Source organism: Lampris incognitus, chromosome 14, assembly GCF_029633865.1.
Source record: "Lampris incognitus isolate fLamInc1 chromosome 14, fLamInc1.hap2, whole genome shotgun sequence".
Lineage (NCBI taxonomy): Eukaryota > Metazoa > Chordata > Actinopteri > Lampriformes > Lampridae > Lampris > Lampris incognitus.
In genome coordinates, this window is record NC_079224.1 from 3,021,215 (window position 1) to 3,047,594 (window position 26,380).

At 50.1% G+C, this 26,380-nt stretch overlaps 1 protein-coding gene across 1 annotated transcript in view; it reads right to left on the bottom strand.

Annotated features, from left to right (window-relative positions):
- Positions 1 to 26,380, bottom strand: part of blvra (biliverdin reductase A) — an 84,754-nt gene that overhangs the window by 35,419 nt on the left and 22,955 nt on the right. The window contains exons 2-3 of the mRNA XM_056293174.1: positions 18,753 to 18,877; positions 8,491 to 8,610 (exon numbers count right to left, since the gene is read on the bottom strand). Coding sequence (XP_056149149.1) covers positions 8,491 to 8,610; positions 18,753 to 18,871 — 239 coding nt within the window. The 5' untranslated portion in view covers positions 18,872 to 18,877. The remainder of the gene's footprint in view (positions 1 to 8,490; positions 8,611 to 18,752; positions 18,878 to 26,380) is intronic.

Below are 26,380 nucleotides of genomic sequence, written 5' to 3' on the forward strand. Positions count from 1 at the left end.
AGGAAACTCATTTCAGCCGCTTGTATCCGCGATCTCACCCTTTCGGTCACTACCCCAAGCTCATGACCATAGGTGAGGGCTGGAACGAAGACTGACTGCATTTCATACATGTTTTTGTCTCATTACTGTAAAATTCTGAGCTAGTTTCTGGCCTGGGATGTACAGGGTTACTTCCGTTTTCGTTTTGCTCTCACATTTGGGTCTGGCTCAGACAACAAACGTGAACAGCAGCCAATGAACTATTGAATTAACGTGGCTTGTATGTCAGGCCCTTGCAGACACACAACACTTTGTCAAGTGCCCGTCACTTCTTAATGACTTGCGAACACCATTTATATGTCAGCTTCCGAAACAAAAGAACAGACGTTTTTGTTTACAGAAGAACATTTGAGGATCGTGACGCATCTTTTGGAGTTATCTCAACATATCTTCACAAACATGTTTGTACATGGTACAAAAATAAGCTTGGAGCTGAAATGTGTGACATAGGATGTCCAGGTTGCATAGCGGTCTATTCCGTTGCCTACCAACAAGAGGATCGCCGGCTCGAATCCCCGCGTTGCGCCCGGCTTGGTCGGGCGTCCCTACAGACACAATTCACCCTTTGCTAAGCCACGCCCCCGAAACCCAGACTGGCCAGTCACAGCGCAGCATAGGACAGGCTCCGACAGAGCTCCGACACTTTCATGGTGGCGCTCCGATGCAAAAGTTTCAGATTTTCGAGGTGGTTTTGTGGACTTTTAGCTAGTTACTATGGTTAAACGTTGTGCCTGGAGCACCTGTACCAGTGACACTCGTTACCCGGAGAGGTTGGAAGGAGATGTACGTTCCTTTCCCTTTCCTAAACTGAAATCAAACCCTGAAAAGTGTAGGCTGTGGATAAAGCTTTGTGGACGTCCTCAAATCCAGTTGAACCCCCCTCAAAGATCAACAAGCACAGCTTTGTCTGCTCCGAGCTAAGTAATTACTTTTATTAACCGTATAATAATGTTAAAGCTTAATTCTGAAGGAAGAGTATGTCAAGAGCGTGCTGGAGGTGAAGAGAGTGTCAGACAGAGTGATGAGTATGAAGCTGGAAATTGAAGGTTTATTGCTGAATGTTATCAGCACATATGCCCCGCAAGTTGGGTGTGAGATGGAGGAGAAAGAAGAATTCTGGAATGAGTTGGACGACATGGTGGAGAGGGTACCCAAGGAGGAGAGAGTGGTGATTGGAGCGGACTTCAATGGACATGTTGGTGAAGGTAACAGAGATGATGAGGAGGTGATGGGAAGGTATGGAGTCAAGAAGAGAAATGTGGAAGGACAGATGGTGGTCGATTTTGCGAAAAGGATGGAAATGGCTGTGGTGAATACATATTTCAAGAAGAGGGAGGAACACAGGGTGACGTACAAGAGTGGAGGAAAGTGCACACAGGTGGACTATATCTTATGTAGAAGGCGCCATCTAAAAGGGATTGGAGACTGCAAAGTGGTGACAGGGGAGAGCGTAGCTAGGCAGCATCGGATGGTGGTCTGTAGGATGACTTTGGAGACCAAGAAGAGGAAGCGAGTGAAGACACAGCTGAAGATCAAATGGTGGAAGTTGAAGAAGGAAGACTGTTGTGTGGAGTTCAGGCAGGAGTTAAGACAGGCACTGGGTGGTAGTGAAGAGTTGCCGGATGGCTGGAAAACCACTGCAGAAATAGTTAGGGAGACAGCTAGGAAGGTACTTGGTGTGTCATCAGGACAGAGGAAGGAAGACAAGGAGACTTGGTGGTGGAATGAGGAAGTACAGCAAATTATACAGAGGAAAAGGTTGGCAAAGAAGAAGTGGGATAGTCAGAGAGATGAAGAAAGTAGACAGGAGTACAAGGAGATGCAGCGTAAAGCAAAGAGAGAGGTGGCAAAGGCAAAGGAAAAGGCGTATGGTGAGTTGTATGACAGATTAGACACTAAGGAAGGAGAAAAGGACTTGTACCGATTGGCTAGACAGAGGGACCAAGCTGCAAAGGATGTGCAGAAAGTTAGGGCGATCAAGGATAGAGATGGAAATGTGCTGACAAGCGAGGAGAGTGTGCTAAGAAGGTGGAAGGAATACTTTGAGGGGCTGATGAATGAAGAAAATGAGAGAGAGAGAAGGTTGGATGATGTAGGGATAGTGAATCAGGAAGTTCAGCGGATTAGCAAGGAGGAAGTGAGGGCAGCTATGAAGAGGATGAAGAATGGAAAGGCAGTTGGTCCTGATGACATACCTGTGGAGGCATGGAGATGTTTAGGAGAGATGGCAGTGGAGTTTTTAACTAGATTGTTTAACACAATCCTGGAAAGTGAGAGGATGCCTGAGGAGTTGAGAAGAAGCATACTGGTACCGATTTTCAAGAACAAGGGCGATGTGCAGAACTGTAACAACTACAGAGGTATAAAGTTGATCAGCCACAGCATGAAGATTTGGGAAAGAGTAATAGAAGCTGGGTTAAGAGGAGAGGTGACGATCAGCGAGCAGCAGTATGGTTTCATGCCACGAAAGAGCACCACAGATGCGATGTTTGCTTTGAGAATGTTGATTGAGAAGTATAGAGAAGGCCAGAAAGAGTTGCATTGTGTCTTTGTAGATTTAGAGAAAGCTTATGACAGAGTGCCGAGAGAGGAGGTGTGGTATTGTATGAGGAAGTCAGGAGTTGCAGAGAAGTATGTAGGAGTGGTGCAGGATACGTATGAGGGAAGTGTGACAATGGTGAGGTGTGCGGTTGGAATGACAGATGGGTTCAAGGTGGAGGTGGGATTACATCAAGGATCGGCTCTTAGCCCTTTCTTGTTTGCAATGGTGATGGACAGGTTGACGGACAAGATCAGGCAGGAGTCTCCATGGACGATGATGTTCGCGGACGACATTGTGATCTGTAGCGAGAGTAGGGTGCAGGTTGAGGAGAGCCTGGAGAGGTGGAGGTATGCACTGGAGAGAAGAGGAATGAAAGTCAGTAGGAGCAAGATGGAATACCTATGCGTGAATGAGAGAGAGGACAGTGGAATGGTCAGGATGCAAGGAGTGGAGGTGACAAAGGCATTTGAGTTTAAATACTTGGGGTCAACTGTCCAAAGTAACGGGGAGTGCAGTAGAGAGGTGAAGAAGAGAGTGCAGGCAGGTTGGAGTGGGTGGAGAAGTGTGTCAGGAGTGATTTGCGACAGAAGGGTATCAGCAAGAGTTAAAGGGAAAGTTTACAAGATGGTTGTGAGACCAGCTATGTTATATGGTTTGGAGACAGTGGCACTGACGAAAAGACAGGAGGCGGAGCTGGAGGTGGCAGAGTTGAAGATGCTAAGATTTTCACTGGGAGTAACGAAGAAGGACAGGATTAAGAACGATTGTATTAGAGGGACCGCTCAGGTTGGACGGTTTGGGGACAAAGCAAGAGAGGCAAGATTGAGATGGCTTGGACATGTGTGGAGGAGAGATGCCGAGTATATTGGGAGAAGGATGCTGAATATGGAGCTGCCAGGGAAGAGGAGAAGAGGAAGGCCAAAGAGGAGGTTTATGGATGTGGTGAGAGAAGACATGCAGGTGGCTGGTGTGACAGAGGAAGACGCAGAAGACAGGAAGAAATGGAAACGGATGATCCGCTGTGGCGACCCCTAACGGGAGCAGCCGAAAGTAGTAGTAGTAGTAGATAATAATGTTAAAGCTTGATGGACTTAACAACAGTAACTAAGGGGGGCGGGCCTTAGCGAAGGGTGAATAGACCCTTCTACCGCCTACGTCATCAAAAGTATGCGCGCGCATTTAGGCAACGGAAGTGAAACGCTACCCCCATGTCTCCCCTTCATTCCCGGATTCAGACGAGGAAGAGGAGATAACAAAGTTTATTCAGAAGTATAAGCAGCATCAAAATGTGCGGTTGTTGTGTGTTTGGCTGTACGAATCGCTACTCTATCAACAGCGGACTGAAGTTTTACCCAATCCCGGCGGGATCGCAGCCATTTCAGAGCCACCGGAGGCTCCTGTGGCTGCAAGCCATCAAACGTATTGATGAAAACTGGACTGAAGACCCGATCCAAAATGCTGGCGTTTGCAGTGTCCATGTTCTCTCAGGTAAGTTATCTGTCTACTCTGTGGTTTCACCAGAATGCCTGGTTTAGATGGAGACTAATATCTACAGTAAGCGATAAGCAGCGTTAGCCGCTATTATCTGTCTAATGTGGTGTGTCTGGCTAGTTACAGGTGAGGCGTCACTGGACTCACAGAATCCTGATTTTGGGCCCTCTGTGTTTAAGTACACAAAACAAAGTCAGAACCCCGAGGCAAAGGTGGAAAGGTCAGAATACTTAGGCCCAACACTTCCTAATCGTTTTAGAATGACTCTCCCCTCTTTCATTTCATGCTATTCAATGCACTTTGGAGCTCGCAGCTGCTGGCTTTGAGAAAATGGGGCTGTACTGCAAATATTGACCGTCTTAAGGTTAAAGTGAAGATAGGGATGTCTAAGATAGGGTTTTTCTCCAGTTGGTATTAAGCAAATCATAACCTAATATCTAATCGTAACCCAACAGTTAAGATAGGATCTGCAAGTTAGGAATGTCCTGTAATATGGCCTCTGATCAGTATTTTGTTCATTAATTTAGCTTTTTTATGTTAAGGTACCATAAGGAAGAGGAGACGAGATGAAAGGGTTTACACTCCACCCAATCAGCCTGCTCCTTCTGAAACTCCAGGACAAGTCAGCAGCATGGATCACTGTCCTGGTGAGGAGATATTTTTGTTGTGAGCTTGTGCCGGCATATCCTAACTGTTGGCTTTTCTGTTAAATCTGAAGAGGACATCCCAGTCCCAAGGACAGAATATGATGATCTGAACCTGAGGTACACTCAGCTTCAGAAGGACTATGTCAACCTGCAGCAGGAGTGTGAAAAACTACGGGCTGAAAATGAGAAGCTTAAAGAGGAGCTGCAAAACTCTACGTTTTCCTATGCCACTATTAAGTTCAACATGGGACAACTGATTTTTTTCACAGGACTTACCTCCATTATCTTTGACAGGCTGTGTGCAAAAATAACAGACAGTGTAGAAAGAATTAGCCAAAGCCTCTCTCTACACAATCATCTATTGGTTGTGCTAATGAAATTAAGGCTGAGCCTAACTAATACTGATTTAGCCTATAGATATAAGGTATCGAAAACCACCTTATCAAATATTTGTCGGAGCTGGATACCTGCTATGGCCATAGTCCTCAAGCCACTCATTAAATGGCCAAGTAAGGGAGCTATACTAAAGAACATGCCGAAAATCTTCAAGCGAAACCTTAAAAGATGCCGGTGCATAATAGATTGCACAGAGGTTTTCATTGCTAGACCCAGTAATCTGACTGATTACTGGGTCTAGCAATGAAAATGATAACGGGGCAACAAGAAGACAATTATTATGCTGAATAATATTTTTTTCAAGATTTTATGACTCTTGATTGACTTTTCACTAAAGTCATGAAGCTGAGCATTAAAACAGAAACAGAACACAATAGAAACTAGACAATCTGATTTCCAGAATAAATCATCTGAAGGTAAAGGTCAAACAAATACACTGAAATGACTCAGTGTCTATACTTCTTTATGATTTTCATCTCGGTATTATAAAAAAGCTCGGTTTTCAGGGTAGTTTATGGTGTTACAAGATGCAGGAGAACTTTTGAAAATGAATGAAATGCACAATGACAAAAGGAAACTTCTCTAGCCTCTGTCAACTATCACATGCCTCCTGGTTTGACTCTGTTCCTCCTAGCAGTTTTGGAAGCAGCTGGGAGCTGCCTGCCTAGCCTCTTTGGTTTATGGAAGCTGATTCCCCCAAGTGGAGCTGGCTTGACATCTTTCCTGCTTAGGTCTTTCCACACACATGCTTCAGCTGTAACTGCTGCTTTCTCTGTCCTCCCCGTCCTAACACAGAGCTCCACTTTAAATAACATTGCTGCTGCATGGCTGCAGCATGACCCAAGTCTGAAATGTGAAAAAGACAGAATACAACATATTGACTTATCCAATATATGTTTTAATTGGATGACCGGGGCTTGCAATTAACACTTAATCTCAGTCAAAATTAGGCTGTGGCTGAGAAGACTGTAAATTCTACTATATAATTTCACATTTTTCCACTGCAGATGAATAACATCCACAGCTGGAAAACTCTGAATCAACAAGACACTGTGTGTAGTTCATGATAATGTGAATTTCATGCCCCGTGTATCAGGACTGAGTTACGGGGAAAGGCACATTTTGATGTGATGAGGGGAGAAAATGACAGTAAAATAAAAGCAGATTTCATGTTTGCACAACAAGTAGGCCGACATCATGAACCCTGAGCCAACTAGAAAAGCAACAGGACAACAAATACTCACCCTGCCATGCAGCTACACCTGGCTGTGAGGACGTAGTTCTCGGGTTTGTTTATGATGACCCATGCCTCGTACATAGCCGTCTTGTGTCCTTGTCTTTGACTTGGCAAGACTAAGGATTTCAGGACACAAAACTCAGAGTCTGTGTCATGGTATTTTATATTTTGTACGTGACCACAGACAACATAGTTGGAAGCATCCAGTGACTTGTATGCCCGCAACTTCTCTCTTGTGTATACGCTCGGTTTCTCCACCAAATATATACATACATACATACATACATACATACATACATATATATATATATATATATATATATATATATATATATATATATATATATATATATATATCTGATTAGGCCACTTAGTAACGTCTTCCACCCACTGGTAATACCACACGGATCTGCAAGTCGGTTGCCGTTCGCCAAAGTTAATTTATTCAGGTAACTTTCGCGATCTTTTGTCCTTAATCCCCTTGCATAGTTTGACAAACTAGCTAACTCCGCCATACTTCCGTTGCCTAAATGCGCGCGCATCCACACCTACATCATCACTGTTTACAAACAGTAAAAGGGTCTATTGGCCGTGTCTGCGGGTGGCAAGCCAGCTGAAGCCCCTGCGCTTCATCGTCGACCACAATGTGCCCCGTGCCATGACACTACAGGAGATTCATGCTGCCACACAATCTGCTGGACACTGCTCAGTGTCCAATCCCGGACGAGCTCATGAGAGCCAAAGACACAAAAGCAAAAGAGAAGATGAAAGGGCACCACGACAAACACTTCTGTCGTGCCTCTTCTGCTGTGAAAGTGGGAGACCATGTGTTGGTCAAAAGATGCGACCAGACAACAAGTTCCAATCCCCTTTCCGTCCTGATCCGTTCCAAGTCATTGCAGTGAAAGCAACAATGGTCACTGCAGAACGTGAGCAGAGTGGTGACAAGGAACACATCACACTTCAAGCAAGTGCCCCCCTCACCAGCTCGGCCTACACCCGCCGCTACTGAACACCACAGCATCATCACAGCATCATGCCTCAACAGACTGACCCATAGGCGGTCCTAGCGGGTTTGCCCACACCGACACGGACAGGGCACCCCCAATGGCACCATCGGGCCCGGGGACCCCTGGCATCCCTCGCTACCCACGGAGGGTATAGTTCAGAAGCGGACAAAGTACCTTAAAGACTTTATACTAAGTTAAAAAAAGAAAAAGAAACACTGTTTGTAGTCACAGGAAACCGTTTTGTCCATTTTGATATCTTCCCCTTTTGCCAAGTAGGTTTTGTCGTTTTGTCTGGGAATGCTGGAGGGATGTGATGTTCAGACTTTAATAGAGAAGACCTCTTTAAGAGAAGCAAGGGGTTATGGGGGAGTACGGAAGTAGGAAGGAGAGCGAGTATGTATGCGGGACACACAGCATGGACGATGAACGACAGAACGAGAGGGATAAAATAAAGCCCCAGTTATTCCTTCACACAGTCGTCCCGTGTATTTGTGGACATTACAGGTATGTGTCCTGGTCACTGCCCTAGCGCCTCCTCTGGTCGGTCGGGGCGCCTGTTCGGGGGAGGGGGGACTGGGGGGAATAGCGTGATCCTCCCACGCGCTACGTCCCCCTGGTGAAACTCCTCACTGTCAGGTGAAAAGAAGCGGCTGGTGACTCCACCAGTATGGGAGGAGGCATGTGGTGGTCTGCAGCCCTCCCCGGATCAGCGGGGGGGGGGGGGGGGAGCAGAGACCGGGACGGCTCAGAAGAATGAGGTAATTGGCCAAGTACAATTGGGGAGAAAAAGGGGGAACCCCCCCCCAAAAAAGTATATCAAATTAATTCAGAGAAGCGACTGAAATATTTTTTAAAGTGTTTTTACAAAAATTGTAGTTCTAAAAACACCACTATGTACTATGTACAGTGTACGTAGTACACTGTACATAGTACATAGTGGTGTTTTTGCCACATCCGGCTTCCCATCCGCAAAGACGGCCAATTGTGTCTGTGGGGACGCCCGACCAAGCCGCAGGTAACACGGGGACTCGAACTGTCAATCCCCGTTTTGGTAGGCAACGTGATAGACCACTACACTACCTGGACGATACACCTTTTTCTTTTCTTTTTTTTCGGCGCATGTATTACCTGACATCGTCCTCATGGGAGACATTCTCGGTGCAGATGAAGGCCACATGAATATCCTGTCTCTTCAGGGCCTCTTCCAGTGGGATCTGCCTCACTCCCTGCTGTGACTCCAGGTTCCTCCTGGAAATCACATGACTCATTACTATTGTCCTCTTTACAGCTCATCACTGATGTGATTGCCACAAAATACATGCTAAGAATTCACGACTTGTTTACCACAAAGAGGAACTCGAAGAAAAACACATTTGCACTGAGTTCAGTATTTCATCCTTGTTCTCCTCAGCCTGTAAACTGGCCACTGCTATTACCTAAGAGTTCAAGCAGACCTGTAACTGGACCTAACTGATAACATGTGAAAGTCTATAATGGACTATAGTGAAATTTAAATGCAATCACATTATTGTCTTTAATTTCAAATGTATATATTCATAAATGTACGCACTAATGTCTCAGTAATTAAATACCTGTTTCAAATTTGAAAATGAAAACGCAGTGAAACAACCGCAATATATTTTTGTCACTCAACTACACCGTGTTAAGGCCATGAATAAAATTTAAATTCAACACATTTGAATTTACAATTTAACCCTTACCCTGCTCAATGGTTTGAAATATTAACATTTTCATTCAACGTGGGACAAATTGAAAAAGCAGTGCATCATGCAACTGCACTTCCATGCTGCCTCGCTAAGCCAACTTTAAATGACCTACAGATCTGTCTGAAGGGAGGTGATCCATCACTCGGAGACGGACACAACCCAGCTCCGATAGTGACATCTAACTAATTAGTTTATCACTGATACGAACCCAAGTAAGGCCAAACATGTCAGGTCATCACAACAGAAGTGAGCAACTGACTGGCAATTCCTACCATGTTGCCTCCACACAATTACGCCATGACTGACGCTCTCAACACTTACCAAGAAGCTGAACACATTCAAAACTGTAGATAACAGTGGACTTCAGGAGGAGTCCCCCAGCACTCCCCCCCCTCACCATACTCAACAGCACGGTGTCTGTGGTGAAAACCTACAGATTTCTGGGTTCCACAATCTCCCAGGACCTAAGGTGGGCATCCAAAATAGACACAATCATCAAAAAGGCCAAGCAGAGGACGGACTTTCTCCACCGGCTCAGGAGTTCAACCTGCTTCAGAAACTGCTGTGATTCAGTTCTACACTGCAATAACCCAGCCTGTCCTCTGCACACCCATCACTGTCTGTCCTCTGCACACCCACCACTGTCTGTCCTCTCCACACCCACCACTGTCTGTCCTCTGCACACCCATCACTGTCTGTCCTCTGCACACCCATCACTGTCTGTCCTCTGTACACCCATCACTGTCTGTCCTCTGCACACCCACCACTGTCTGTCCTCTGCACACCCACCACTGTCTGTCCTCTCCACACCCACCACTGTCTGTCCTCTGCACACCCATCACTGTCTGTCCTCTGCACACCCATCACTGTCTGTCCTCTGCACACCCATCACTGTCTGTCCTCTCCACACCCACCACTGTCTGTCGTCTCCACACCCACCACTGTCTGTCCTCTGCACACCCACCACTGTCTGTCCTCTGCACACCCATCACTGTCTGTCCTCTCCACACCCACCACTGTCTGTCCTCTCCACACCCACCACTGTCTGTCCTCTGCACACCCACCACTGTCTGTCCTCTGCACACCCATCACTGTCTGTCCTCTGCACACCCATCACTGTCTGTCCTCTCCACACCCACCACTGTCTGTCCTCTGCACACCCATCAGTCTGTCCTCTGCACACCCATCACTGTCTGTCGTCTCCACACCCATCACTGTCTGTCCTCTGCACACCCATCACTGTCTGTCCTCTCCACACCCACCACTGTCTGTCCTCTGCACACCCACCACTGTCTGTCCTCTCCACACCCATCACTGTCTGTCCTCTGTACACCCATCACTGTCTGTCCTCTGCACACCCACCACTGTCTGTCCTCTCCACACCCACCACTGTCTGTCCTCTCCACACCCACCACTGTCTGTCCTCTGCAAACCCATCACTGTCTGTCCTCTGCACACCCACCACTGTCTGTCCTCTGCACACCCATCACTGTCTGTCCTCTGCACACCCACCACTGTCTGTCCTCTGCACACCCATCACTGTCTGTCCTCTGCACACCCACCACTGTCTGTCCTCTGCACACCCACCACTGTCTGTCCTCTGCACACCCATCACTGTCTGTCCTCTGCACACCCATCACTGTCTGTCCTCTCCACACCCACCACTGTCTGTCCTCTGCACACCCATCAGTCTGTCCTCTGCACACCCATCACTGTCTGTCGTCTCCACACCCATCACTGTCTGTCCTCTGCACACCCATCACTGTCTGTCCTCTCCACACCCACCACTGTCTGTCCTCTGCACACCCACCACTGTCTGTCCTCTCCACACCCATCACTGTCTGTCCTCTGTACACCCATCACTGTCTGTCCTCTGCACACCCACCACTGTCTGTCCTCTCCACACCCACCACTGTCTGTCCTCTCCACACCCACCACTGTCTGTCCTCTGCAAACCCATCACTGTCTGTCCTCTGCACACCCACCACTGTCTGTCCTCTGCACACCCATCACTGTCTGTCCTCTGCACACCCACCACTGTCTGTCCTCTGCACACCCATCACTGTCTGTCCTCTGCACACCCACCACTGTCTGTCCTCTGCACACCCATCACTGTCTGTCCTCTGCACATCCATCACTGTCTGTCCTCTGCACACCCATCACTGTCTGTCCTCTGCACACCCACCACTGTCTGTCCTCTGCACACCCATCACTGTCTGTCCTCTGCACACCCACCACTGTCTGTCCTCTGCACACCCACCACTGTCTGTCCTCTGCACACCCATCACTGTCTGGTTTGGATCGGCCACCAAACAGGACAGAGACAGACTACAACGGACAGTTAGGTCTGTAGACAAAATAACTGGTGCCAACCTGCCCTCCATTCAGGACTTATACACCTCCAGACTCAGGAAATGGGCAGGCAACATCACAGAAGACCCATCACACCCTGGTCACAACCTGTTCCAACTCCTCCCCTCTGGTAGGCGCTACAGAGCGCTGTACCCCAAAACAACCAGATATAAAAACAGTTTCTTTCCACGGCCTGTCATTCAAATGTCATTCAAATTCAACTCTTAACATTGTTAAATAAATCCAACATTTTTGTATGTACTATATTGTACATGTTGTGTATACTGTACTGTACATGTTGTATCTACTGTACTGTACATGTTGTGTATACTGTACTGTACATGTTGTATCTACTGTACTGTACATGTTGTGTATACTGTACTGTACATGTTGTATCTACTGTACTGTACATGCTGTGTATACTGTACTGTACATTTTGTATCTACTGTACTGTACATGTTGTGTATACTGTACTGTACATGTTGTATCTACTGTACTGTACATGTATCTACTGTACTGTACATGTTGTATCTACTGTACTGTACATGTTGTGTATACTGTATTGTACATGTTGTATCTACTGTATTGTACATGTTCTCTACTGTACTGTACATGTTGTGTATACTGTACTGTACATGTATCTACTGTATTGTACATGTTGTATCTACTGTACTGTACATGTGTATACTGTATTGTACATGTTGTATCTACTGTATTGTACATGTTGTATCTACTGTACTGTACATGTTGTGTATACTGTACTGTACATGTATCTACTGTATTGTACATGTTGTATCTACTGTACTGTACATGTGTATACTGTACTGTACATGTTGTATCTACTGTACTGTACATGTTGTTTATACTGTACATGTTGTATCTACTGTACTGTACATGTTGTATATACTGTACTGTACATGTTGTATCTACTGTACTGTACATGTTGTGTATACTGCACTGTACGTGTTGTATATACTGTACTGTACATGTTGTTTATACTGTACATGTATCTACTGTACTGTACATGTTGTATATACTGTACTGTACATGTTGTATCTACTGTACTGTACATGTGTATACTGTACTGTACATATTGTATATACTGTACTGTACATGTTGTATCTACTGTACTGTACATGTTGTGTATACTGTATTGTACATGTTGTATCTACTGTACTGTACATGTTGTATCTACTGTACTGTACATGTTTATACTGTACATGTTGTATCTACTGTACTGTACATGTTGTATCTACTGTACTGTACATGTGTATACTGTACTGTACATGTTGTATATACTGTACTGTACATGTTGTATCTACTGTACTGTACATGTTGTGTATACTGTATTGTACATGTTGTATCTACTGTACTGTACATGTTGTATCTACTGTACTGTACATGTTTATACTGTACATGTTGTATCTACTGTACTGTACATGTTGTATCTACTGTACTGTATATGTTGTGTATACTGTACATGTTGTATCTACTGTACTGTATATGGTGTGTATACTGTTCTGTACATGTTGTGTATACTGTACATGTTGTATCTACTGTACTGTACATGTTGTATCTGCTGTACTGTATATGTTGTATCTACTGTACTGTACATGTTGTGTATACTGTACTGTACATGTATCTACTGTACTGTATATGTTGTGTATACTGTACATGTATCTACTGTACTGTATATGGTGTGTATACTGTACTGTACATGTTGTGTATACTGTACATGTTGTATCTACTGTACATGTATCTACTGTACTGTACATGTTGTATATACTGTACTGTACATTGTACGTATACTGGTACACTCTGTCATGTACATGTACCTCAGGCATGTATGTCAGTAAGCTGCTAACATGTATTTCAGCACCTCTGGTATATTCTCTGCACCACTGCACCTCATCACCTCTTATGTCACCTGTATAAGTCAGTCCTTGTGTGTATATGTGAGGATTGTTGTGCTGTAGTGTTGTTATTCTATGCTAAGTACACTGAGAGAGCCACGACACCAGAGTCACATTCCATGTAGTGCAAACCTACATGGCCAATAAACATGATTCTGATTCTGATTCTGAAATGATAACATTGCAAATGACAAGGCTAAATATCTGAAATACAAAGTAGATTTAGATAAAAATAATATTAACCACAAAATTCTATACAAACATATTTACTTTAACTTCTGTTTAAAAAAATAGTTGAAAAAATGTCATAAGATGTGTAAAACAAATTTCATAGGACTATTAAATGAAGATATATTGATTTCAAGGGTAAAAAACACCTTACTGAACTTAAAGTATTATAGTGTGGCAGGATGAGGAAAAACACAGCAGACGAAGGCGAGTTTGATGTTTATTCCTCAACTCCAAAAACCAAACTACAGCAGGAACAACCCTGCACCAGCGAACCCGGGAACGTAAACCACGCCCCCATCGTAAACCACGCCCCCAGCTCACAGTCCTGCTGGGTGAGAGGCATAGCCCCTAGTGTCCGCCACACAGCCCCCCCCCGAACACCCAGAAGGGACTCCTGGAAAGAAACTTAGTGTCTCACTGGAGGCTTAAGCAGCCTGCCATAACGGCTGCGCCGTCCCTCAGCCGGAACAGTAGGTGAAACACAGTCCAAAGCCGGCTGAGAAGCAGAACGCTGAACCCGTGAAGACACTGCCGGGGTCCTGGAAGGAGGGCGACCCCGACGGGGAACCTGGGCCGGAAACACAACTTCGCCTGCCACCCTGTGCGCCGGTTTAAACCTATCAAGCGTGACACGCTCCCTACGCCCACCCATATCCAGCACAAAACCCTTAGGACCCGTCTCAAGAACCCGAAATGGGCCATCGTATGGGGGTTGGAGGGGCGAGCGGTGAGCATCATGCCGTACAAAAACAAAACGAGCCGACATGAGCTCCGCAGGTACGAACGACCACGGAAAACAGTGGTGAACGGGGCCTGGAACCCAAGTGCTGTCGGACAAAAAAGGATAAACGGCCGGACGGGGTCGAGGAGCGGAACTCCCTGGCAAAAATTCCCCAGGGACGCGGAGCGGCTGACCGAGCACCAGCTCAGCGGGCGAAGCGTCGAGGTCCTCCGTAGGAGCCGAACGCAACCCGAGCATAACCCAAGGTAAACGCTCCACCCAGTTACCATCCGAGAGCGCAGCGAGCAGCGCTGCCTTGAGCGACCGGTGAAAACGTTCACACAAGCCGTTAGCCTGAGGGTGGTACGCGGTAGTGCGGTGTACCTGCACACCCAAGGATCGCGCAAGTGCCGACCAGAGCTCTGACACGAACTGGGGGCCCCTGTCTGAGGTGATATCTGACGGAGTGCCGAAACGGGCGACCCAGGAGGACAGAAAAGCGCGTGCAACATCCGAGGATGTTGTGGAGGATAGAGGGACAGCCTCTGGCCATCTAGTGGTCCGATCTACCATTGTGAGCAGGTGCGTAAAACCCTGTGAAGAAGGTAGAGGGCCCACCAGGTCCACATGCACGTGGTCGAAACGTCTGGCCGGGATCGGAAACGGTTCGAGGGGCGACTTAGCGTGCTGGTGGACCTTAGCGCGCTGGCACGCCACACATGCAGCCGCCCACCCCTTGACGTCCTTGCGGAGGCCAGGCCAGACGAACTTGGAACCGACCAACCTCACCGACGCCCGAACTCCAGGGTGCGAGAGGGAGTGAATCGAGTCGAAAACTCGACGGCGCCAGGCCACTGGAACAACGGGGCGGGGACGGCCGGTGGAGACATCGCAGAGGAGGGCAGAACTGCCTTCCTGCATCACAGCATCCTCTAGCTTGAGACCGGTACGCGTTGACCTAAGGGCAAGGACGTCCGGGTCGCTGGGCTGGTCGGCAGCCATAGCGGAGAAATCCACACCGAGGTGCACAGGACACACAAGCACACGCGACAGACAATCAGCAACAGGGTTGGATTTCCCGGCCACATGCTGAATGTCTGTTGTGAACTCGGAGATGGCCGCCAGGTGTCGCTGCTGACGAGCAGACCATGGCTCAGTCAACTTGGATATGGCGAAAGTCAGCGGTTTATGATCCACATAAGCCGTGAAGGAGCGACCCTCCAGCAGGAAGCGGAAATGACGGGTTGCAAAGTGCAGTGCCAGCAACTCCCGGTCAAAAACGCTGTACTTGCGCTCGCTATCTCGCAGTTTGCGGCTAAAAAATGCGAGTGGCTGCCACGCGTTCGCCACACGCTGTTCAACCACAGCCCCCACGGCTATGTCAGACGCATCGGTTGTTAAAGCTATGGACGCCGTGGGTGTGGGATGGGCTAGGAGGGCAGCGTTAGCCAGGGCGCGCTTAGCTCCGTCAAAGGCCTGGACCCGTTTGGGAGTCCAGTCGACAGGGTCGTTAGCCTTCTTAAGCCGCAGGGCTTCGTAAAGTGGCTGAAGGAGGTGGGCAGAAACGGTTATAGAAATTCTCCATGCCCAAGAATTCCTGCAATGCCTTAACAGAGACCGGGCGGGGAAATTCCGCCACCGCTTGCACCTTAGAAGGCAACGGGACCGCGCCTTGCAGTGACCCAAGAAGTCAATCACCGGCAGTCCAAACTGACACTTGGCCGGGTTGACTATCAGGCCGTGTTCGTCCAGACGACGGAAAACCTGTTTCAGGTGCGCCAGGTGCTCTTCAGCTGACGGACTGGCCACTAATATGTCGTCGAGATAAACGAACACGAAATTAAGGTCACGCAACACCGAGTCCATCAGCCTCTGAAAGGTTTGCGCTGCCCCCTTCAAGCCAAAAGGCATGCGCATGAACTCAAAAAGCCCAAACGGGGTGATCACTGCGGTCTTGGGCACGTCCTCTGCGCGCACGGGAACCTGATGATAGCCACGCACCAGGTCCACCTTAGAGAAGATAGTGGTACCTGCCAGGCGTATGGAAAAGTCCTGTGGGATGGGATAGCGGTCATTGGCGGTGACGTTGTTCAGGCGGCGACTTTCGCCGCCAGGCCGCCACGACCCATCCGCCTTGGGCACCATGTGAAGCGGCGAGGCCCACGGGCTGTTGGAACGCCTCACTATACCCAGACGCTCCATGATGGCGAACTCCTCCTTAGCTGGAGCCCATTTTACCGCGTCGAGGCGCCGCGCGCGCGCAAAAACTGGCGGTGCCAGAATGGGAATGAAATGTTCTACCCCGTGTTTAGTAACCGCGGTGGAAAAGGCAGGTGTAGTCACCGATGGAGAATCCGCCAGCAAACGCTGAAAAACATCCCCTAATGCTAAAAAGTTAGCGTGTGTCAACGGCCCGGCTCCCCCTGTCTCACACGGAACAGTGGCGAAAGACACAGCATCAATTAAACGGCGGTTTGCAACATCAACCAGCAGACCATTAGCACACAGAAAATCCGCGCCGATAATAGGAACAGTAATGGCGGCCACTACAAAGTCCCACTCAAAATGGTGCCCGTGGAAACAAACAGTCACCAACCTTGTGCCAAACGTCGCAATGGACGAACCGTTAGCTGCACTCAACTGTGGGCCGCCGCCTTCGGCCGACCTGTCTGTCTTAGCAGGAGGGAGTAGGCTCTTTTGCGAGCCGGAGTCCACCAGAAACCGTCTTCCTGACATCGTGTCCTTAATGAAGAGCAGCTCACTACGTCCACCAGCGCCCACAGCTGCTACTGAGCGCTGCCCGGGAGTTTCCCGCCGCCTCAAACGTGCACGGAGGGACGCAGCGCCTCGCTTTTCCGCCGAACCGCTGGTGGAAGAAACAGAGGCCGCTCCCGCGCCGTCTCTGGGCAGTCACTCCAGCCACCAGCCACCAGCGCCGGGTCCGCGTCCTCCGACGCCGGCTGCAGAGGCTCCGATGCCACATTCTTCACAGAGAACCGTCTGGTAGCCGGCAGGACCCGATCGGCCTCCTCAGCCAAACCTCGACAGTCACCAGCGGCCAGACACGGGGAGTTAGCCAAAGCCGCGCGCACAGGAGACGGAAGCTGGTGCAGGAAAACGTGCGGGAAAAGGAATCCACCTTCGTCCGAGCCTAGCAGCGACAGCATATTGTCCATGAGATCCACAGCCGTCCCGTCGCCTAAACCGGATAGGGAAAGGATTCTATCTGCCCTCTCTGCGGCAGATAGGCTGTACCTCCGGAGCAGAAGATGTTTGAGGGCGACGTATTTATCGTGTTGCGGGGGGGGCGGGCAACAGCTGCATGGCCCGGCGTGTGGACTGCTGGTCCAGCGCAGCGACGACCAAATAGTATCTGGAGTCGTCCGCAGAGATTCCACGCAGGTGGAACAGCGCCTCGGCACGCTGGAACCACGAAGCCGGGTCGCTCTGCCAGAACTCTGGGAGCTTCACAGCCGCGGCGAGAGTTGGGGCGGCGTGGCTGAAGTGGATTCACACTCCTCTTTTGCTCCAAACATGTTCAATTCGGGGTCACCAATGTGGCAGGATGAGGAAAAACACAGGAGACGAAGGCGAGTTTGAATTTTATTCCTCAGCTCCAAAACTAAACTGAAACAGGAACAACCCTGCACCAGAGAGCCCGGGAACGTAAACCACGCCCCCAGCTCACAGCCCTGCTGGGTGAGAGGCACAGCCCCTAGTGTCCGCTACAATAGTATATTTAGTGGAACTGGAGGGTTATTCATGAAACTGTTCTTATTAAGTCATCTTCTTGTACAGCTTCTGATGTTACTCGCTATGCGGCCCGACTTCCTGGACCTGCATGTATGGTGTATGATGTGCACCTGTGACACGCAGACTTTTCACTGCTTGTAATGTCATCAAGAACACTGATTGAAATAGTTGGTGAACAAGCCATCTCAAACTTGGCTCTCTTGCTTTGTCTCCAAACCGTCCAACCTGAGCGGTCTCTCTAACTTACTCGTTCCTAATCCTGTCCTTCTTCATCACTCCCAATGAAAATCTTATCATCTTCAACTCTGTCACCTCCAGCTCCACCTCCTGTCTTTTCATCAGTTCCACTGTCTCCAAACCATATAACATAGCTGGTCTCACCACCATCTTGTAAACCTTCCCTTTAACTCTTGCTGGGACCCTTCTGTCACAAATCACTCCTGACACTCTTCTCCACCCACTCCACCCTGCCTGCACTCTTTTCTTCACCTCTCTTCTGCACTCCCCGTTACTTTGGACAGTTGACCCCAAGTATTTAAACTCATATGCCTTCGTCACCTCTACTCCTTGCATCCTCACCATTCCACTGTCCTCCCTCTCATTCACGCGTAGATATTCCGTCTTGCTCCTACTGACTTCCATTCCTCTTCTGTCTGAAGTGTTTAACTGTGCAAGCTAAATAATGTGTGGTACCTGGATACGAATCCCTTGATGGTCAGCATCTCTGTGCTGCTGTCAGGCGCTGGTGTCAGTAAGTGTCTGATCCTCACATTCCCCACAGTGCCGAGGCCAACCACCACGGCACCAAACATCCTGACCTAGGAAAGAGAGAACTGTACTAAACATGACAAGTTACCTTGTGTGTGAGCATCTCTACCTTACCAATACATGCCCCTTGCCTAAATATGCTGACTGAAGATGTGAGGGAGAACAGTTTGTAACCTGATGACACACTGAATTTTAGTGTGTCAGAGATGAGGACAGAGATGGACAGGGAGAGACAGAGACTCAGAGAATAGAAGGAAAAAGAGAACGATGACTTTTGGTGTTCGTCAATGAAACATTTCAACATGGTTCTGAGGTAAATGCAGGACAACTAAAATTACCTTGTACTTACCCACATATCAAATTTACCCACAATTCATCCCCATGCATGTCCATTCATATAGAGTACCACAATACTAAAACTCCCAGGAGTACACATGACATTTAAACACAAGCAGTAATTGTGCCACATTCCCAAGCCCCTGCGCCTTTCAAAAGAAGAGATTTGCCAAATTGAAATACATGTACCAGGGCTCTGAACTGGTTCGACTAAAAACAAAAGAAAAGAAAACCAGAAACAGACGATATCTTGAGGCATGCTCAGCTGTCCAGGTGTAAAAATCCCAGAACATTTGGACCAGTTCATCTGGACACAAAGTTTACTGACAGATATGTTTCATCATCATCTAAGTGACCTCTTCAGTCTCACCTGACACGCCGGGTGTCCCCACCCTTATAAACAATACAGTGACTGCAGGTGTCCCCACCCTTATAAACTACAGTGACTGCAGGTACCCCCACCCTTATGAACAACACAGTGACTGCAGGTTCCCCACCCTTATAAACAATACAGTGACTGCAGGTGTCCCACACTTATAAACAATACAGTGACTCAAGGGTCCCCACCCTTATAAACAATGACTGAAGGTGTCCCACCCTTATAAACAATACAGTGACCACAGGTGTCCCCACCCTTATAAACAATACAGTAACTGCAGGTGTCCCCACCCTTATAAACAATACAGTGACTGCAGGTGTCCCCACCCTTATAAACAATACAGTGACCGCAGGTGTCCCCACCCCTATAAACAATACAGTGGCCACAGGTGTCCCCACCCTTATAAACAATACAGTGACTGCAGGTGTCCCCACTCTTATAAACAATACAGTGACTGCAGGTGTCCCCACCCTTATAAACAATACAGTGATTGCAGGTGTCCCCACCCTTATAAACAATGACTGCAGGTGTCCCCACCCTTATAAACAATACAGTGGCCGCAGGTGTCCCCACCCTTATAAACAATACAGTGACTGCAGGTGTCCCACCTTTATAAACAATACAGTGGCCGCAGGTGTCCCCACCCTTATAAACAATACAGTGACTGCAGGTGTCCCACCTTTATAAACAATACAGTGACTGCAAGTGTCCCCACTCTTATAAACATTGACTGCAGGTGTCCCACCCTTAAAGACATTGACTGCAGAAGTCCCCACCCTTATAATCATTAACTGCGTGTTTCCCCCCCATATAAACAATACAGTGACTGCAGGGTACCCCCACTCTTATAAACAATACAGTGACTGCAGGGTACCCCCACTCTTATAAACAATACAGTGACTTCAGGGTACCCCCAGTCTTATAAACATTGACTGCAGGTGTCCCACCCTTATAAACAACACAAGGTCGCAGGTGTCCCCACCCTTATAAACAGTACAGTGACTGCAGGTTTCCCCCCCCTTATAAACAATACAGTGACTGCAGGTGTCCCCACCCTTATAAACAATACAGTGACTGCAGGTGTCCCCACCTTTGTAAACAATACAGTGGCATAACGACCCAAACCAACGATTGGTTTCATATGCAGACTGCCGTGACCATTAACTAGAGTTACAGTGGCCATTTGTCCTGTTCACAGGGGAGGGTCTAGGAGTATATCTGTCACCATCTTACAATGTCGTGATTGCAACCATTCCCTGTACTAAAGGATCTCCCTCTTTCAGTAAAGGTAACTTCCTACATAACGATAGCATACGGACGTAAGTTGATATTGTGACAACCACGGGGGAACGTAGCACCCGACCCAACAACGAAACAGAGACCGTCGGCAAGTTGAGCCCGCTGTGGGCCTTTATTCAAAACACACAAGGAAACGCCCTCAACAGGAGTACTGCTCCCCGTCTGAGCCGGCTGCCTCCCGTCTTCCTTGGCTCCTACGCTGGGCAGCCAACACAACTATAGCTTTCTCTCTCGCCCCCTGGAGGCTGTCTCTTGCTCCCTTTAATCCTTGGGCTCCTCATCAGCCTCTGATTGGAGCCAGGTGTGTCGCTCAGTCTCCCTCTCGTTGAGGGGGGGAAGTGGGTACAGGTGTGTTTCTGGGCTGTGCTGGGTCGCTGGCCATGGTGCAGAAGCTGGGCTGACACCGGGGTTGTCACAACTCCCCCTCCCAAGAAGGAAGCCAGGGTCCCCACGTATGGCCCAGAGGCAGGTATCGCGGCGGGACAGGGTGTCGGCGTTGGCGTTCTCCTGTCCCGGGCGGTGCACCACTCTGAAACTGTAATCCTGCGACATAAGGAACCATCGTGTTACCCGCTCGTTCGTGTCCTTAGCGGCAGCCATCCAATGGAGCGGAGTGTGGTCCGTGACGAGGTCGAAGCGTCTCCCCAGGAGGTAGTAGCGGAGCTTCTCCACTGCCCAATTGATGGCCAATGCCTCCTTCTCTATCGTGGAGTAGGCCCGCTCATGGGGCAGGAACTTGCGGCTTACGTAGTTCACCGGATGCTCCTCTCCATCCTTCACCTGGGAGACGACTGCTCCCACTCCTATGGCTGAAGCATCAGTTTGGACAACAAAAGGCAGGGCAAAATCAGGGGTAACCAGCACTGGATCAGAGCAGAGGGCTTGCCTGAGCATGGTGAAGGCCTCCTGCGCTTCTCTGGTCCAGAGAACGCGGTCAGGTATGTTCTTCTTGGTGAGATCGTGGAGCGGGCCGGCCAGGGTTGCGTACTGGGGGATGAACCTCTGGTAGTACCCCACTAGTCCAAGGAACGACTTCACCTGTTTTTTTCGCCACAGAGCGGGGCCACTCCCTGATGGCCTCCAGCTTCGGTTCCTGGGGCCACACGTTGCCTCGTCCCACTCCATGTGGGCCCCCAGGACGGCTCGCAGGTGGGTCAGGTGACCCCCCCAGGTGGCGCTGTAGATCACAATGTCATCCAGGTAGGCCGTGGCGTAGGCTCGGTGAGGACCCAGGACCCGGTCCATCATCCGCTGGAAGGTGGCGGGGGCCCCATGTACCCCGAACGGGAGTACGGTGTATTGGTACAGCCCGGTTGGGGTCGCAAACGCCATCTTCTCCCTTGCAGCCGGCGTCAGGGGAACCTGCCAATAGCCTTTAGTTAAGTCAAGGGTTTTTAATGAAGCGGGCTGGCCCTAGCCGCTCAATGAGCTCGTCTACCCGCGGCATGGGATAGGCGTCAAACCTGGACACTGCATTCAGCTGCCTGAAATCATTGCAAAACCTAAAAGTCCCATCTGACTATGGGGCTAGACCAATGGCTCTGAGACTCCTCTATCACCCCCAACTTCAGCATCTTTTCTACCTCCTCCTGAATGGCTATCCGCCTCGCCTCTGGGACCCGGTAAGGCCTCACCCGAACGGTCACCCCTGGCTCGGTGTGGATGTCGTGAGTCGTCACTGTAGTTCGTCCAGGCAGCTCTGAGAAGACGTCCTGGTGCTGCAGGACCACTTCAAGGAGATCCTGCTGCTGGCTGGGTGCCAACATGGCTCCCATTGGAACCTCAGGGGGGGGGAGTGGGTTAGAAACACTGGACTGGCCTGTGGGACCGTGTGAGAGTGCCACTTTTTAAGCAGATTGATATGGTAGAGCTGCGTAGGTTTCCGTCTCCCTGGCTGTCTTACCACATAGTTCACCTTCCCCACCTGCTCAACCACCTCGTCAGGCCCCTGCCACTTGGCCACGAACTTACATTCAGATGAGGGGATTAGGACCAGTACCTTCTCACCTGGCTGGAAGGTACGCACCTGGGCCCCTCTGTTGTACACCCGGGCCTGGGCTTGCTGGGCCTGTTCCAGGTGCGTCTGCACCACCGGCCAGATCTGGGCCAGCCTCTTCTTCATCCCCTCCACGTGTTCAATGACGGAGTGGTGGGGGGAGGGACAGCTCACCCAGACTTCCTTGGCCAGGTCGAGCAGCCCCCTCGATCTCCTCCCATACAGCATCTCGAATGGGGAGAACCCAGTGGAGGCCTGGGGTACCTCCCGGATGGCGAACAGCACATGTAGCAGGAGCTGGTCCGAGTTCTTCCCATTAAGGTCGATTACCTTCTTCAACATGCTCTTGAGGGTCTTGTTAAATCTCTCCACCAGCCCGTCTGTCTGGGGGTGGTACACAGATGTCCTCAGCTGCTTCACATGTAAGAGACTCAGGAGATCCTTTAAGACCCTGGACGTAAAGCAGGAGCCCTGGTCTGTTAAGATTTCCCTGGCAATCCCCACCCGGCTAAACAGCAGCATCAGCTCCCTGGCTACAGACTTGGAAGAGGCGGCACGCAGTGGCACGGCTTCAGGATACCGAGTGGCGTAGTCCACCATCACCAGTAGATATCTGTGGCCTCTGCTGGTCTTGGGGAGGGGCCCCACTATGTCCATAGCCAGTCTCTCAAACGGGGTTTCGATTATCGGCAATGGGACTAGGGGGTTGCGCATGGTAGGCCTGGGTGCATTTTTCTGACACTCGGGGAATTCTCTACAATAATCACAGACTTCCTTCTTCAACCCATGCCAATAAAACCTTGCCTCAATTCTCTCCCGGGTCTTCTCCATTCCTAGGTGTGCCCCTAATAGGTGGGTGTGGGCCATGTACAGTACTTTGGTTACATATGACCGGGGTACGACCAGCTGCTCTACCACGTCCCCATTGCTTTTCACTACTCTATACAGTAGATTGCGCCTTGTGGCGAAGTGAGGATAAACAAGGGGACTCACCAGATCTAGGGGCTTCCCATCGTGGACTCGCACCTGCGCCCAGGCATGCCTCAGGACCTCGTCCTCCAGCTGTGTCTTTGCGAATCGCCCTTCTCGGGCGGCTTCATCCCCAGCAGCAAATGGGAAGTCCAACAGCGTGGTGAGGGGGGAGCTGTCCGGGTCCAGGCCTGTCTGCTGAGCTGGGGCTGGCGAGGCCGCAGCGGTGTCAGGGCTGTCCATGGCGGGCGGTGGGCGGGCCTGCTCACTGGCGGTTGCGGTCTCCTGTGTCTCCAGGGAGGCCTGTTGCTCACGCTGGGCCACGTCATCCTCTCCTCCAGGCCCTTCATCAGTCGAGTGTGTGGGGGACATCAGAGCTGCGCACGCAGCGGGAAGATGGTCCCTGTGCCTCCGGGTGGCCTGTGGCCGGCCTCGGCCTCTGTCACGGCATTCACCCCAGTACTTCTCCAGCAGGGGGCAGTCTCGGCCCAGGAGGAGGGGAACCGGCAGCTCTGGGACCACCCCCGCCTGTACCGCATACGTACCCTTTGGGGTCTGGATCACGATGTGATGAGTCGGGTAGCTGCGGACGTCGCCATGTATGCAGGTCACTTCCACCATCTTCCCTGGGGGGCCATCGACGAGGTCGGGTCGGACCAGGGACAGGTGACTGCCTGTGTCGAGAAGAGCCCACGTATCCTGACACTCCACTTTTACTGGTAGGCGGGGCGCTTCGGACCCCTCAGAGGTCAGGCAGTCGGAGAATAAACAGCGTCTGGCTGAAGGGGGTTCTGGGGCGCTGGCAGTGGGCATGGAGGCCTCGCCTCCACCGGGGCACTGACAAGCTAGATGTCCCTTCTGTCCACCTAAATAGCAGCGCCAGTCCTCTCAGGGTGATGGTGCACGGGTTCTTCTCTGGGCGGTGGTGGGCGGGGCTGGCGTGCCCCGCTCCACACCCCTCGCCTGTCTCTCGGGCCGCGCCTCCCTGGGGCGAGTGCTTTGGGCGGCCGCGGCCTTTATCTGCTGGGCTACCTGGTATGCTTCCAGCACTTGAGCTAGTTCATCAATTGAGGTTGGGGGTTTCTGGGTGGCCCACCTTTGGGCCTCTGGCGGCAGGGAGCGTACACTTTATCAAGTACGACCCTGTCAACCACGGCTGGGCCATCCCCCTCTGTCAACCAATTACGTGTTAGCCTTCGCAATCGAGCCAACTGGCTGGGCACCGGCTCGGTGCCATTATATTCCCACGAGAAAACCCGTTGGGCCCTAGTAGCCAAATTGTGTCCATGAATGTTCAGAATCGCTTTCTTAACAGTTCTATAATCGGCTGCAGTTACAGGGTCCAAGTCCTGGTAGGCTCGCTGCGCGTCTCCCTTCAGGAACGGGGCGACGATATTCACCCATTGTGCCTCGGACCAGCCCTCTCGCGTTGCCACCCACTCGAAGACCTCCAGGTACGCCATCACGTCGTCCTCCGGTGTTTGTTTGGTGAGATGGCTGGCTGGTGCCCCTCCGGGCAGCGCCGCGGTGTGTCGGGCGCCCAGCCACACCACCATCGTCTGGAGAGTGGCCATGCCCTCAGCCTGCTGGGTTTGGGCTTGGATCAGTAACTGCATTACTGCCTCCATATTTCGACTGTTCACGGTCTGCTTCACTGAATCGGGTGTTCTGGTAGTGGTTTCACTCTGCCTGCATCCTCCACCAACTGTGACAACCACGGGGGAACGTAGCACCCGACCCAACAACGAAACAGAGACCGTCGGCAAGTTGAGCCCGCTGTGGGCATTTATTCAGAACACACAAGGAAAAACCCTCAACAGGAGTCCTGCTCCTCGTCTGAGCCGGCTGGCTCCCGTCTTCCTTGGCTCCTATACTGGGCGGCCAACACAACTATAGCTTTCTCTCTCAACCCCTGGCGGCTGTCTCTGGCTCCCTTTTATCCTTGGGCTCCTCATCAGCCTCTGATTGGGGCCAGGTGTGTCGCTCACTCTCCCTCTCGTTGAGGGGGGGGGGAGTGGGTACAGGTGTGTTTCTGGAATGTGTTGGGTCGCTGGCCATGGTGCTGAAGCTGGGCTGACACCGGGGTTGTCACAATATGTACAACTTGAAACTGTTCAACCGTGTGCTGGTAGGTGCAGGTGAAAGTGTGTGGACCGTGGTGTGCATGTCTTTGACATTCATCCATGGTAAATCTTGGGGGCATCATGAAAAATGTGTCATTGTCAATAGTGCAAGCCAACAAACAGGAAACTGGTATGACCGCTGCAGTAGAAACCGGAAGTCAGTGGACTAGCGGGATCCTCCCACGCGCTTCGTCCCCCTGGTGAAGCTCCTCGCTGTCAGGTGAGGAGAAGCGGCTAGTGACTCCACATGTATGGGAGGGGGCATGTGGTAGTCTGCAGCCCTCCACAGATCAGCAGAGGGGGTGGAGCAGCGACCGGCTCAGAAGAGTGGGGTTATTGGATGGGTACAACTGGGGAGAAAGAAAAGGCCCCCCTAAAAAATATATATATATATATACACTGCTCAAAAAAATAAAGGGAACACCTAAAAACACAATATAGACCTCGATGA